Source organism: Mobula birostris, chromosome 24 (genome assembly GCF_030028105.1).
Source record: "Mobula birostris isolate sMobBir1 chromosome 24, sMobBir1.hap1, whole genome shotgun sequence".
NCBI classification, from domain to species: domain Eukaryota; kingdom Metazoa; phylum Chordata; class Chondrichthyes; order Myliobatiformes; family Myliobatidae; genus Mobula; species Mobula birostris.
In genome coordinates, this window is record NC_092393.1 from 36,764,811 (window position 1) to 36,779,840 (window position 15,030).

The window sequence follows — 15,030 nt, forward strand, 5'->3', positions numbered from 1 at the left end:
GGGAGATTTTTTTAAATTTAAGAGAACGGCAGAAGAAAACATGAGATCTCAAGCACAATTATAAAATGAAAATGATTCTTTGATGTACTTAGGTCCCAGAATATTAAGAGCCTTAAAAACAAGTAAGAGAAATCTAAAATCAATTCTAAAAGATGCAGGAAGCTAATGCAGAAGTAGCTAGTGTGGGTGTAATATGTTCCTTTATCCTAGTTTTGGTTCAAAGTCTAGCAGTAGCTTTCTAAATGAGTTGAAGTTTGTCAATTGATTGCTTTGGAGATTAGATAACAGACATAATTCAAGATAAATGTCTCAACCAATGAAGGCAAGTGTACTTTGTGCTTTCTTTACCGCTGTCCACATTTCCACTTTTAAGGAACTATATACTCTCAATCTAAGGTCTAGATGTTCAACATTCACTTAGACACTGCCATTCAAAGAAACCCATTAGAACCCATTAAAAAAGGCCCTCAGACACCCAATGTGCAGAAAAGAAATAAATCATACAAACAATAAAAGTAGCCAAATAACATTCAGAACTGAAGTTCACAAAAATGAGTCCACAGCCACAAAGTCAATCACAGCCGATCCAGGAGCTTGTTAGTTGCAGGCCTCAGTCCAGCACAAAGACAGAGAAACCTTGTCAAGCAGTGAGCTGAACACGGGCCCATCACTCTCCTCCTGCCTCAGCGCCCTGACCTTTTCAATCCAGCCCAGCGCTTAAATCAGTCAAACAGTAGGTTGTTCCTCACTCTCAAACCGGACGTTGCTGCTTCAATACTCTGTCAGGCCCGGGGCCCACTGCCTCAATTTGGCCCTACTTTTCCAATCTGGCCCAGTGCATAAATTGGACAGGCATTGGCTTGTTTCTTGCTCTCAGGCCCAGGCCCAGGCCCCATTGCCTCAATTCTGCTTCGCCTCATTTCTGCTAGTGTGAAATGGCTCCAAGTCCACTCCAGGAATGCCCATACATTGACTCATTTCTCGCTCTCGGGCTCGGCCGCCTCGATTTGGTCCATACACACCACACTCTAACTATCCTGCACCTTCGAGACTTCAGCTTACACCACAAAAATAGCGGGTCATACAGGTGGTTTGAAAGCTCAACCCCAAAACAGAAGTTACAGGGTATTGATTGCAGTGAACGTCACCAGAAAAAGTGTGATTAATAGAGCAGTTAGTACTTTTGCTTGCTGCCAGCAAGACGTCACTGTGACTCACAAGCACCATCTTAAACCGAATGTGTTGTGTGCTCTTCTCCACACCACTGTTGTAACACATGGTTATTTGAGTTACGGTCACCTTCCTGTCAGCTTGAACCAGTCTGGCCATTCTCCTCTGACCTCTCTCATTAACAAAGCATTGTCACCCACAGACCTGACACTCACTGTTTTTTCTTAATCACGCCATTATCTGTAAATTCTATAGACTGTTGTGTGTGAAAATCATAGAAACCATAGAAAATACAGCACAGAAACAGGCCTTTTAGCCCTTCTTGGCTGTGCCGAACCATTTTCTGCCTAGTCCCACTGACCTGCACACGGACCATATCCCTCTATACACCTCCCATCCATGTATCTATCCAATTTATTCTTAAATGTTACAAAAGAACCCGCATTTACCACCTCGTCTGGCAGCTTATTCCATACTCCCACCACTCTCTGTGTGAAGAAGCCCCCCCCTAATGTTCCCTTTAAACTTTTCCCCCCTCATCCTTAACCCATGTCCTCTGGTTTTTTTTCTCCCCTTGCCTCAGTGGAAAAAGCCTGCTTGCATTCACTCTATCTATACCCATCATAATTTTATATACCTCTATCAAATCTCCCCTCATTCTTCTACACTCCAGGGAATAAAGTCCTAACCTATTCAACCTTTCTCTGTAACTGAGTTTCTCAAGTCCCAGCAACATCCTTGTAAACCTTCTCTGCACTCTTTCAACCTTATTTATATCCTTCCTGTAATTTGGTGACCAAAACTGAACACAATACTCCAGATTCGGTCTCACCAATGCCTTATACAACCTCATCATAACATTCCAGCTCTTATACTTAATACTTCGATTAATAAAGGCCAATGTACCAAAAGCTCTCTTTACCACCCTATCTACCTGTGACGACACTTTTAGGGAATTTTGTATCTGTATTCCCAGATCCCTCTGTTCCACTGCGCTCCTCAGTGCCTTACCATTAACCCTGTATGTTCTACGTTGGTTTGTCCTTCCAACGTGCAATACCTCACACTTGTCAGTATTAAATTCCATCTGCCATTTTTCAGCCCATTTTTCCAGCTGGTCCAAGTCCCTCTGCAGGCTCTGAAAACCTTCCTCACTGTCTACTACACCTCCAATCTTTGTATCATCAGCAAACTTGCTGATTCAATTTACCACATTATCATCCAGATCATTGATATAGATGACAAATAACAATGGACCCAGCACTGATCCCTGTGGCACACCACTAGTCACAGGCCTCCACTCAGAGAAGCAATTCTCTACCACCACTCTCTGGTTTCTTCCATCGAGCCAACGTCTAATCCAATTTACTACCTCTCCATGTATACCTAGCGACTGAATTTTCCTAACTAACCTCCCATGCGGGACCTTGTCAAAGGCCTTACTGAAGTCCATGTAGACAATATCCACTGCTTTCCCTTCATCCACTTTCCTGGTAACCTCCTCGAAAAACTCCAACAGATTGGTCAAACATGACCTACCACGCACAAAGCCATGTTGACTCTCCCTAATAAGCCCCTGTCTATCCAAATGCTTGTAGATTCTGTCTCTTAGTACTCCCTCCAATAACTTACCTACTACTGACGTTAAACTCACCGGCCTATAATTTCCCAGATTACTTTTCGATCCTTTTTTAAACAACGGAACAACATGAGCCACTCTCCAATCCTCCGGCACTTCACCCATAGACAGCGACATTTTAAATATTTCTGCCAGGGCCCCCGCAATTTCAACACTAGTCTCCTTCAAGGTCCGAGGGAACACTCTGTCAGGTCCGGGGGATTTATCCACTTTAATTTTCCTCAAGACAGCAAGCACCTCCTCCTTTTTAATCTGTACACTTTCCACGGTCTCACTACTTGATTCCCTCAATTCCATAGATTTCATGCCAGCTTCCTTAGTAAATACAGACACAAAAAGATCAGCAGTTTCTGAGATACTCAAACCACCTCCTCTGGCACCAACAGCCATTTTACGGTCAAAGTCACTTAGATCACATTTCTTCCCCATTCTGATGTTTGGCCTGAACAACAACTGAACCTCTTGACCATGTCTGCATGCTTTTCTGCATCGAGCTGCTGCATTATGATTAGCTGATTAGATACTTGTATTAACGAGGTGCACAGGTGTAGCAAATATAGGATCACTGAGTATATCTCAACATATTCACAAGAAAAAAAAACGTGACAGTATTTATTCTCTAAATACATGTTCAATACAGCAACAAAGGTACAGTAAATCTGTGTACAGAAAGCACTCCATATAACAATATAATGAGAAACAGTGTTAGCTTTGCATATGTCAAGCAATGCAAGTTGAAAAGAAGTAAATTCTGCATTTACGTTTTCCCCCACGTAAGTTCCACAAGAACAGTTTTTATTTTGAATCTCAGGTTTTTTTTAATTGGTAGTGATTGGTGAATTATGTAAGGGCATATTTCCATTACCCAAATAGCTGTACTGTGGGAGTTACCTTTAAGAGCAAGTCCATTAAAATACAAGTGTGATTTTTCTCAAGCTAAACTACCTGTCTGATACTGAAAATTAACTCACAAGAGTAAATCTTTTCAGCAAATATTGCCCTGTGTCAAAAAAATTGTTTATCCACTGTCACAATTCAATTTTTCTTTCTTTTCCTTTCTGCACATAAGTATGCATTGAATTAAGTATTCTATCATTCTGTCTAGTTTAATTGTGTATTTCAGTGAGGATTCTTCTATCTAATTGGTGAGCTTGCATTCCATGAAGAGCACATCACTTTTGGCTCTGCAAAATCATGGTGAAACAACAAAGTAATAAGCAAAGTTTGTTATTATGTGCAAAATTATAACTAATACCCTTGTTGGTGTTGAATAGACTGCCTGATCAAACATATACCAGAATTCCTTTTCATTTAAAAATAACTTGCACTTAGCAGTCAGGCAACCATTTATTGAGATATGAACTACTAATAGGAAAAAGATGAGGTGGAATTGGAAACACGAATGTGTGCAAGGACAAAGACTTCTGCACAGGGAATGAACAGAATCATTGAACAAAATCTTTATACTTGGATCAAAGGTACTATAGCACACTTAAATTATATAATATGTCAGAACTGCCAAATGTGTGGGAACAAAAAACACAGGCAAAGCTGTTTGTATTGGAACAAATTTTGCAGAGTAAACACACCAGCTCAGCAGACAGGAGATTATCTCACTATTCCCACAGTATTCTAATGTAAACCCAGTCTGATTTTGTCATTGCCAAATTTGTGCTCAAGCACAACAAACGTTAAATGGTGATGAATTAAGAAATAATATTGTGGTTGTACAGTAATAAACAGATTTAGCCAATATTTAATCTGTTTCTTCAGCGGGAAGGAAAATTCAGATGCTAGGAACAGAAACCTAGGAGTACAAGTGCATAGATTCTTGAAAGCAGTGTCACAGGTGGATAGGGTAGTGGAAAAGGCCACTCTGGCCTTCAGTCAGGGAACTGAGTACAGGAGTTGGGACATTATGTTGCAGTTGTATAAGTCGCTGTTGAGGCCACACTGAATTACTGTGTACTGACTTGGTCAACCCCTTATGTAGTTCAACTAGAAAGACTGCAGAAATTATTTATGAGAATGTTGCCAGGGCTGGAGGGCCTGAGTTAGAGAAAGGCTGACCAGGCTAGATCTTTACTCCTTGAAACTTATGAAAAACAGGTATATAGAAGTAGCTAAAATTGAGAGGCACAGATAAGGTGAATGGTAACAATAGGGTAAGGGAGTCAAGGACATAAGTTTAGGGGGAAGAGGGGAAAGATTTAAAAGGTGCCTGAGGGACAACTTTTCCATGCAGAGGGTAGTGGGTATATGGCATGAGCTTCCAGAGAAAGTGGATGAAAAAACACTAGGATAGGTAAATGGATAGGTGCAGCCTGGAGGGATTATGGGGTGAATGCAGGAAGTTGGAACTAGGGGTGGACAATGTGGTTGGCACAGACTAGCTGGCCCAAAGAACTTGTATCTGGTCTGTATTGTCTATGACTCTACAACAGGAAGGTTCTTTGGAAGTCCATTATGACCGCCTTTCAAACATATATTAAAGCAGCCGTGGTTGCAGATCCCTTCATATTGTGAAGAGATCAAGAGACATGGACAGTCATCTGCATAGTCCTGAATTCCCTTCCAACATACTTGCCAAGGGACAGTATGCTACAATCCAAGAGTGAAATGTGATTAGTACTGATCAGTACCCCAGGATCAGGATGGCTACAGTGGGCTTGAAGGACCCAGCTCTGTGCTGCAGACGAACCACACACATATAATGACTACAGATTTCTTTGTGAAACATATCTACTGTTACCAGCAACTTAGTGCTAACATGCATATTCAATACCATGTCACATACCATTGACTGAGGAAACCTTGTCAGAATGACACTGTGACAGTGGGCACGTCGTTAGCTCCGGACTCACACTGATTCCACTGCCATCTTGTAGCTTGTAAATAAAGGCAACAAAAAGTTTGGGAGGACTCTGGACCTGCAAACCAAATAACCTGTTGGAACAAGGTTGACTGAATTTAACACCACATAATTAAGAATTTACATAATGTGAAGCAATTTCACAAAAATAATACCTCAAAACATCAATCTTTAACTGCATGTGCATTACTAAAACTAGTCCTCACAGAATGCCACGGCAGTAAAGTGGTTGGTTAGCAGACTAGTCGACAAAGGACTCAGCTTCTGATCTAAAATCCCAAGTCTGAATCCTCGAAGAGGGGAGTGAACATTGGAATTCTCTGCTTCAGAAGATGGTGGAGGCCAGATCATTTAGATCTTTTTAAGGTAAAGATAAATATTTGAAAGATCAAGGAATTGGAGGGTTATGGAGAATTCCAATATCAAGGAATCCTGCCAGGCTGGCTATTCCCTTTTCTCTCTCAGACCTTCTTAGGGCAGATACAGGAACTTGAAAGCCCGGATGTCCAGGCTCAAAATCAGCTTCTTCCCCACTGGTAGCAGACCTCTGAACCAATCAATTTTTACACATCCCCTTCCCAGTGGTGCTGCCATGTTCTCAGACACTTAGTTCTCTCTCTCTCTCTCATTTATTCCATTATTGGTAATTTAGCTGCTTTCTGCACTACTTCAGATTCCACTATTATCTTTGCATCATGGTTGTTCTGTGTTGCATCTGCTATTACTTTACCAGCTTCATACATGCAATTTCATTGCACCCTAGTGTATATGACAGAAAACTAAATTTGACTCCTATCAAATAGTAAGGCAGGCTTAAGGGGAGGGGCCTATTGCTGCTTGCATGTTCTTGTATGCTCCAATGTGCCTACTGTCCAGGGAGTGATCAGTTGATATATCTACAGAGTGGCTACCCACTTCTTGCGAGGGTACTTCAGTGGAAGTAAACCCCTCCTGGGTCAAATAGATGAGACAATACAATATTTTCCTTTAATGTTTCAGGAACTGTTTGAATTAGTCAACATTTTCCCTGTTGTTTCAAACTGTTATATGTAAAATGCATTAACACCTCATGACCTTCATAAAATAATTACATTACAGTACAGAATCAGGCTTCATCTCAATGACACATTAAGCCTAAAATTCTGCCTACTCATTCCCCATCTTAAAAAAGTAAAACAAGCAGAAAAATCAGGCATTGTGCATATCCTAGAAAAATCAGTGGTCAAAAAGTGCAGAGAGCCTGTTGAGGGGGACTATATGACATGCTTAATTATACCTTCTACGGAAAATAATGGGAAATAATATTTGATCCGCTTATTCAAATTATTTTCAGGATTCAGCTTACAGGCTTATAAATGCATTCACGAAGTGTTATTGGGAATTCCTTACTGAAAGAATTTACTATTTCTCTTCTGAAGAGAAAGGCAATGTTCAACATGAGAGGCTATCTTGTGCAGCTACACTGATCCAACCTACCAAGGACTGAACTAATTTTGTTAGAATTTCTAACCAAAGCTGAAAGAGACTGCTTAACAGCTGTCTTACACAGAAATGGGCACAGCATGCTAAACTCAATCCCATTTAGTAACTGACCAGTCCACTTGTTGGTGCTTAAAATGAATCTGAAGACCATTCCAGACAGGTGTAAAATTTTCATAAGAAGCTCTTTTGTGCACTGTCCCCCGGCATACAATCTGCTCCCTATGAATGATAAGCATTTCCCTAGGCTTTCAAACAATACCTCTGGAAAAGCACGACAGATTTGCATGCCGGTTCAACTGCTTAAAAATTAACACTTTAAAATATGACTATACCTCTTCCCACCTTAAAGTTATTATGGCCGGAGGTGGTCTTGGAGACAAGCTCCCACTACTTATTAAATGCTCCCAAATAGTCTTTAACAACCAAGTTCAGCTCCTGGCAGAACCATTTCTATTGATAGGAGAAGGGGCAAAGGTGCGGTTACTGGCGCTTTAAGACCAATCACTTCATGCACATGGGGCTTGTCAGCCGTGGTTGGAAGCTCATTCAGGAGAAGGAAACCTCTGATTTCAAACTTCCACTGCCTTGCGGCTATACCCATTCATGGCGAAGTCTTTGAGACTAAACCCCAAGGGAAAAATCCGGAGCTGGAGTCCCGAAGGCAATCCTATGTTGAGGACCACCCTGACTGGCAACTCCTGTGACGCTGTTGGTGCCAAACTGTATCGGTCTCTGCCATTCTCAGCATGCAGCTTTCCTTTCCAGAACGTCACAGATGTCCTCCTTCAAAGAACGAGGTTTCACTTCCTCCACCACTGACGCTGCCCTCGCCCACATCGCCTCTAATTCCCAAATATCAGCACTCACCTTACCTTCCTGCTGCCTTAAGCATCTCCAAAGGGAGCCTACCACCAAACATGCCTTTACTTCCCCACCTCTCTCCACCTTCTGCAAGGATCACTTCCTTTATGATTCTTTTGTCTATTCATCCCTCCCCATTAATCTCCCTCCTTTTAAGTGGCCAAAGTGCTACACCTGCCCATTCACCTCCTCCCTCACCTCCATTCAAAGCCCCAAACAGTCATTCAACTGAGGCAACACGTCACCTGTGAATCTGCTGGGGCCATCTGTTGTATCCAGTGCTCCCGATGCGGCCTCCTCTACATTAGTGAGGCCTGTCATAAATTAGGGGAACCACTTCATCGTGCACCTCTGTTCCATCTGCTATAAGTGGAACTTCCCGGTGGCCAAACATTTCCATTCATATTTTCATGTGTCGGTCCAAGACTCCTTTTGCGTCAGGATGACGCCCTCCTCAGGGTGGGGAACCAATACCTTTTATTCTGTCTGATGTCAGGAATATCGATTTCTCCTTCCGGTAAAAAAAAATTCCTTCCTCCTCCCTTTTTCTGTTTCCCACTCTGACCCCTTACCTCTCCTCACCTGCCTATCACTTCCTCTGGGTCCCCACCTCCTTCCCTTTCTCCAATGGTCCACTCTCTTCTCCTATCAGATTCCTTCCTCTCCAGCCCTTTACCTTTTTTTTTTTACCCACCTGACCACCTATCACATTCTAGCTATCCCCCTTCCCCTCACCCCCACGATTTATTCTGCTACCTTCCCCCACCCGTCCTGAAGAAGGATCACAGCCCAAAATGTCAACTGTTTATTCATTTCCACAGATGCTTCTTGACCTGCTGAGTTCCTCCAGCATTTCGTGTGTTACTTTAAAATATGCTTTGTAATTGATTAATTTTAAATTTCAATCCAGAAACACATCCACAATTTGCTCAATCACAAATGAGCATAATCGAAGATGAATGAAGAGACATATAAATGAGGCAAGAAACAGACTTAGCTACAACTGAACCTTCACAAGTTCGCTTATTGATAGTTTAAAAGAGCTTTCTCGCTGGAGGATACAGCAGTACTCCCATTCCTGCCGCAATGTGACAGAGCTTCCTTCAAGATGCTAACCTCAATGTCTTAACTTCTGATGATATATAACTAGCTTCTCCAGATCACTGAACAATACCAAGGAACAAATATTCCAATGAGCTGGCATGCTTCCAAATAGTACTACAGAGACCAAACACAAGACTGGAGTTTTGTTTTGTTTTGACAAGTCAGTCTGAAATATTTCTATAAAAGGTGTTTAGTACTTAATAAAATGGATGCTGGGGAGTATTTAATAGATTCAATTTCTGTCACACACAGGACTTTCCAGACCCAGTTGCCAACAGATTAAGCTAACTTATTCAGGATAAACACAGTTGCCTTTCTTTATTAAAGTCAGGAAAACAGATTTCCTGAAAAGGATCTTGGAGTCTAAAAAGGCATCATTACACATCGAATTTGGATGAAAAGGATAAACAATGCTGGGAGAAATATTTTTAAAATAAAGAGTGCAATCAGCTTGCTAAAAAAAACGACTGTGGTAATTCAACATAATTGCTAGCACAATGCTATTACAGCACCAGAGATCCAGGTTCAATTCCCACCACCGCCGTTAAGGAGTTTGTTAGTTCTGCCTACGCCAGCGTAGGTTTCCTCTGGATGCTCCATTTGTCTCCCACATTCCAAAGACCTGCCAGTTAGTAGGTTAATTAGTCACAAGGGTGGAATTGGACACGACGGGCTCGTGGGGCTGGAAGGGCCTGTTACCAATCCGTACTTCTAAAATAAAAATTTAAATAATACAAAAAAAAAGGTTGTGTCACTGTTCTATTGTCATCATGGACTTTGTTTGGAAGTCACAGGACAGCAGTTAATATTAGAATTTCACAACACTGGACGCACATCCAAAACTTTAAAAAGTAGCATCACAGTATGATCAGAGGATTAAGAGACTAGCTTCAGTTTCATTCAGAGAGCCCTTAAAAATCATAGTATTTCATGCTACACAGCAAATCAAATGACCTCGATATGATAAGTGTTTACCAAATCAAAAACTGTTCATCATAACTTTTTCCTACAATTTAATCTTGCACTTATCAGCAAAATGGTACCTTCCACTGCAAACACCTTTCCCTTTATAAACCTTTATTACCTCATTCACAAGGAATAGTAGAACCCAAGTTACAAGTTAAGATCTTTAAAATGTTGGATTAGCAATCTCCATCATCAGGGATCCCCACCACCTAGCTCTTTTCTCACTGCTGCCATCAGGAAGACGGTCCAGGAGCTTCAGGACCCACACCACCAGCTTCAGGAATAGTTACTATCCCCCAATCATCAGATTCTTGAATCAAAAGGGATAACTTCACTTGCTCCATCACTGGAATGTTTCCACAACCAATGGACTCACTTTCGAGGACTCTTCACCTCGTGTTTTCAATATTTATTGCTTACTTATTTTTTATTATTACTATTATTTGGTTTTTTTTTGTCTTTGCAGTTTGTTGTCCTTTGCACACTGGTTGAATGCCCAAGTCTGAACCGTGTCTACGCCCACCTGGACAAGCCAGCGAGCACTGTGAGGGTCATGTTTTTTGATTTCTCCTGTGTGCGTTCAACACCATCCGCCTTGCTCTGCTGGGGGAGAAGCTGACAATGACACAGGTGGATGCTTTCCTGGTGTCATGGATTCTTGATTACCTGACTGGCAGACCACAGTACGTGTGCTTGCAACACTGTGTGTCCGACAGAGTGATCAGCAGCACTGGGGCTCCACAGGGGACTGTCATGTCTCCCTTTCTCTTCAACATTTACACCTTGGACTTCAACTACTGCACAGAGTCTTGTCATCTTCAGAAGTTTTCTGATGACTCTGCCATAGTTGGATGCATCAGCAAGGGAGATGAGGCTGAGTACAGGGCTACCGTAGGAAACTTTGTCACATGGTGTGAGCAGGATTATCTGCAGCTTAATGTGAAAAAGACTAAGGAGCTGGTGGTAGACCTGAGGAGGGCTAAGGCACCGGTGACGCGTTTCCATCCAGGGGGTCAGTGTGGACATGGTGGAGGATTACAAATACCTGGGGATACGAATTGACAATAAACTGGACTGGTCAAAGAACACTGAGGCTGTCTACAAGAAGGGTCAGAGCCGTCTCTATTTCCTGAGAAGACTAAGGTCCTTTAACATCTGTCGAACGATGCTGAGGATGTTCTACGAATCTGTGGTGGCCAGTGCTATCATGTTTGCTGTTGTGTGCTGGGGCTGCAGGCTGAGGGTAGCAGACACCAACAGAATCAACAAACTCATTCGTAAGGCCAATGATATTGTGGGGATGGAACTGGACTCTCTGACGGTGGTGTCTGAAAAGAGGATGCTGTCCAAGTTGCATGCCATCTTGGACAATGTCTCCAATCCACTACATAATGTACTGGGTGGGCACAGGAGTACATTCAGCCAGAGACTCATTCCACTGAGATGCAACACTGAGCGTCATAGGAAGTCATTCCTGCCTGTGGCCATCAAACTTTATAACTCCTCCCTTGGAGGGTCAGACACCCTGAGCCAATAGACTGGTCCTGGACTTATTTCCTGGCATAATTTAAATATTACTATTTAATTATTTATGGTTTTATTACTATCTAATTATTTATGGTGCAACTGTAACGAAAACCAATTTCCCTCGGGATCAATAAAGTATGACTATGACTATAAGTTAGATAGGTCTTTCATTGATACTGTTATGGTTATTATTCTATAGATTCCTTGAGTATGCCCTCAAGAAAATGAATCTCAGTGGTGTATATGGTGACATATATGTACTTCGATAATAAATTTACTTTGATCAAGGGAAAGAGCAGAAAAGTTAATTTATCAATAAATTAATAACAATTCTAGATTTTAATAACCAAATTACTATAGCCAGACAACTGTATGATGAAGTTTTATTTGCGAGGGGACACTTGATAAATCATATTTCCTCTGAGACAGAAGAGTTCTGGTAAATGAGCAAAAGTAGAGCTGCTCCAAAGTAAACATAGTCCTATAATGTGACCAATATTACAGCTGCAGCCTCTTCCAAGAGCTAGTAAAAGAGAAAATGAAGTAGACTATAAATATTAGAAGACGTTTAGCCCGACTTGATGAACAATGGGAAGAAAAGAATATTCTTTTTCACCTGAACCTTCAATGTACTCAGCAATGAAAAGAAGAGCTCAAAGCCAACTTGGCAATCAACTCGACCTGAGGATACACAATTGGGGCCGCACGTACCGTAGTAAAACTTCCCAGTGTTAGTGACTCAGGTTCAATTCTTGCCACTGTCTGTAAGGAGTTTGTACATTCTCCCCGATGAAGTGGTTTCCTTGCGATGCTCCAGTTTCCTCCCACGATACAAAGTTAATTGGTGCTTGGGCAGCAAGGGCTCATCAGGCCGGAAGGGCCGGTTACCGTGCTGTATCTCCGAAATTAAAAATAAAATTTACCCAGCCAGATTCAAAGGAAAATTTGTCCAGCAAATTGCTATAAGCATGATATTGGCCAAACTACAAATTCTTTCCCCTTTACCAAAGAAAATGCAATGATACACTAGAAGGTCTTATAATATCAAGTAAAGGGTGCACATCTGCTGCAATCATTGATGAAAGTGGTCTAAACTCAATGATTTGCTTCTAGCTATCAAAAACAGCATAAATATTTTATAAATGGAACTGAAAGAAAATTACATCACGACCTACATTTTGAAAAATTGCCAAATTCTGAGATGCTAAGGCAGAGTTAAGTGCCATGCCAGCTATTGACTGATTCATTTTCCAGTATAAGAGCACAAAGTGCTAAGAGAGCGCCAGAATAACGCATTATCTCAGGGATTTATCAGACACAAACCTGGCCTTGGCAACAAAAAGATGTTAAGAAACCAATAAATCTATAAATATTTGTACATGAGCTAACCTTACAGATACTTCCGGCCTGGTACTAGGGATTAACCCCTTAATTACCAAACTGCATCCTCCATTCCAGGCATCTTCTGAACACCCGTAGGTCTTCACTGGACCATCAACTTGATCCGGCTGTTGATCAACAAATAAAGGTTGAATTTCCTGAGTGCTTAGATTCAGCCAATTTCCAGTGGTCTCCACCTGCAGAAAATGACAGTGATAATGAATACAGATTGTTAACAGAAATTTTTCAGCAAAATAAGCACTTAATTCCAATTTATATTGGCTGAACTTAAAACATAAACGTGTTAAATCATTAAGCTGTTTTCTTGTAATCTCAGCCAATGTGTTCATTTTCCAGATCATTTTCAATCATACCCACAGCAGAGCATAAGGAATACCTTCACTGCAAAAGCAAACAAGCCAGCATTTATTTGGAGTCTTTCAAAACCTCAAGCCAGTCCCAAGGTGCTTTATGGCCAATTAAGGTTAGAAAGTATAAACACAGTTGTAATGCAAGAAAAGCAGCAACCTTGGAAGAGAAATTTTCAAGTTCTCAGAAGTTGAGGCAATACTGAATGAGTCAACTACTAGTCTAACTATGACTGAATAACTTCCCAGTATAAAAAGATCTCGTAGTACTGAGTTGACATTGGGACAACTCACATTAACTAAGTATTTCTCAGAAATAAACATAGACTTGAATAAGAGAGATGGGTTACATGTCCAGCTAGTGATAACTGTTGAAGATAATCGGCCAGAGCTCCAGGAAAGCCCATCCCCACTACACCCCAACCCATGCTCTTTCCCGAAAGTGTGTGTCACATATTATAACATTCGCTTGAAGGAATGGACAGTGCCTTATCTTAACATTTCATCTGACTGCTGTATAGGAGTCCTAGCCTAGATTTCTGTGCTTCCCGCGTCAGCATTGTGTCCACAACCTTCTAAGTCAGGGGGATAAGTTCTATCACTGAGTAACTACTTGCACATGAAAGTGCTGCGACACACTCTTGTGTTTGGATTAAAACAGGTAAAAACAAGTAAAATTCAAGTCACCAAGCATCAAATGTATGAAGACAGTCTTAAATATGCATTTAAAAAAAAATTTTGCTGCTTTTAAATAGCACACAGATACTCAAAAATAGTATTTATAATACTGTATAAAGAGGTATTTTCAAATGTTTGCTGTCTAGACAATCTAGACCCCTTGCATTTTGTGTAGAAGGAAAATAAGTCTGAGGAGGACATCATCTCCCTTGTACCTCAACAATCAAAATACTCATTTCAGAATGATATGATATTCATTGAATTCTGATCAATGTTCAGCACCAAAATAACAAACAGGATCATCTCTAATCTTCTGGTCCTTGGCCTTGGACCCTCATCTGCAACTAACTTCTAAACATCCTAACCAGCAGGCTTCAGTTGGTTAGAATGTCATCTAACCTCTCCAGCTTCACCTCTCACCTTCCAGATATCCTCATTCCCCTTCCTCCTTTCGTCTGGCATCTTCCCCCTTCCTTTTCAGTCTCGAAGAAGGGTCACTGCCTGAAACGTCAACTGTTAATTCATTTCCATAGATGCTGCCTGACCTGCTGACTTCCTCCGGTATTTTCTGTGTTTTGCTTAAAATTTCACCCTGATCCTCGACAATGATGCTCGCCAGAGTTGCGTGCTCAATCCCTTGTTCTACTCACTCTTTAAGTTTGCCAATACACCACATCTGCTGGATTAACAACAATAATGCAACTGAATCAAGAAAGGAATTGCAAACCTTGTAGCATGGTGAAAGAACAACACCCTAGCCCTTAACATCAGCAACAGGGATGGGGTGGGATGGGTAAACACCTCATCAACAGAGCTGCTAATGAAGATTGTCAACTGCTTCAAGTTCCATATCACCAGCATCTTCATCTGGCTCCTTCACACTGAAATAGTCATCAAAAAAGTATATCAGCATTCTGTATATGTTTTCTTGGGCCTGAGAATATTTGGTTGTCCACAAGAATTCTCACAAACTTCTACAGACG

The 15,030-nt window shown here is 41.3% G+C and overlaps 1 protein-coding gene across 1 annotated transcript in view; it reads right to left on the reverse strand.

The window, feature by feature from the left end:
* Positions 1 to 15,030, reverse strand: part of engase (endo-beta-N-acetylglucosaminidase) — a 72,981-nt gene that overhangs the window by 23,279 nt on the left and 34,672 nt on the right. Inside the window, exons 10-11 of the mRNA XM_072242126.1 lie at positions 13,011 to 13,198; positions 5,607 to 5,755 (exon numbers count right to left, since the gene is read on the reverse strand). Of these exons, the coding sequence (XP_072098227.1) occupies positions 5,607 to 5,755; positions 13,011 to 13,198 (337 nt within the window). The remainder of the gene's footprint in view (positions 1 to 5,606; positions 5,756 to 13,010; positions 13,199 to 15,030) is intronic.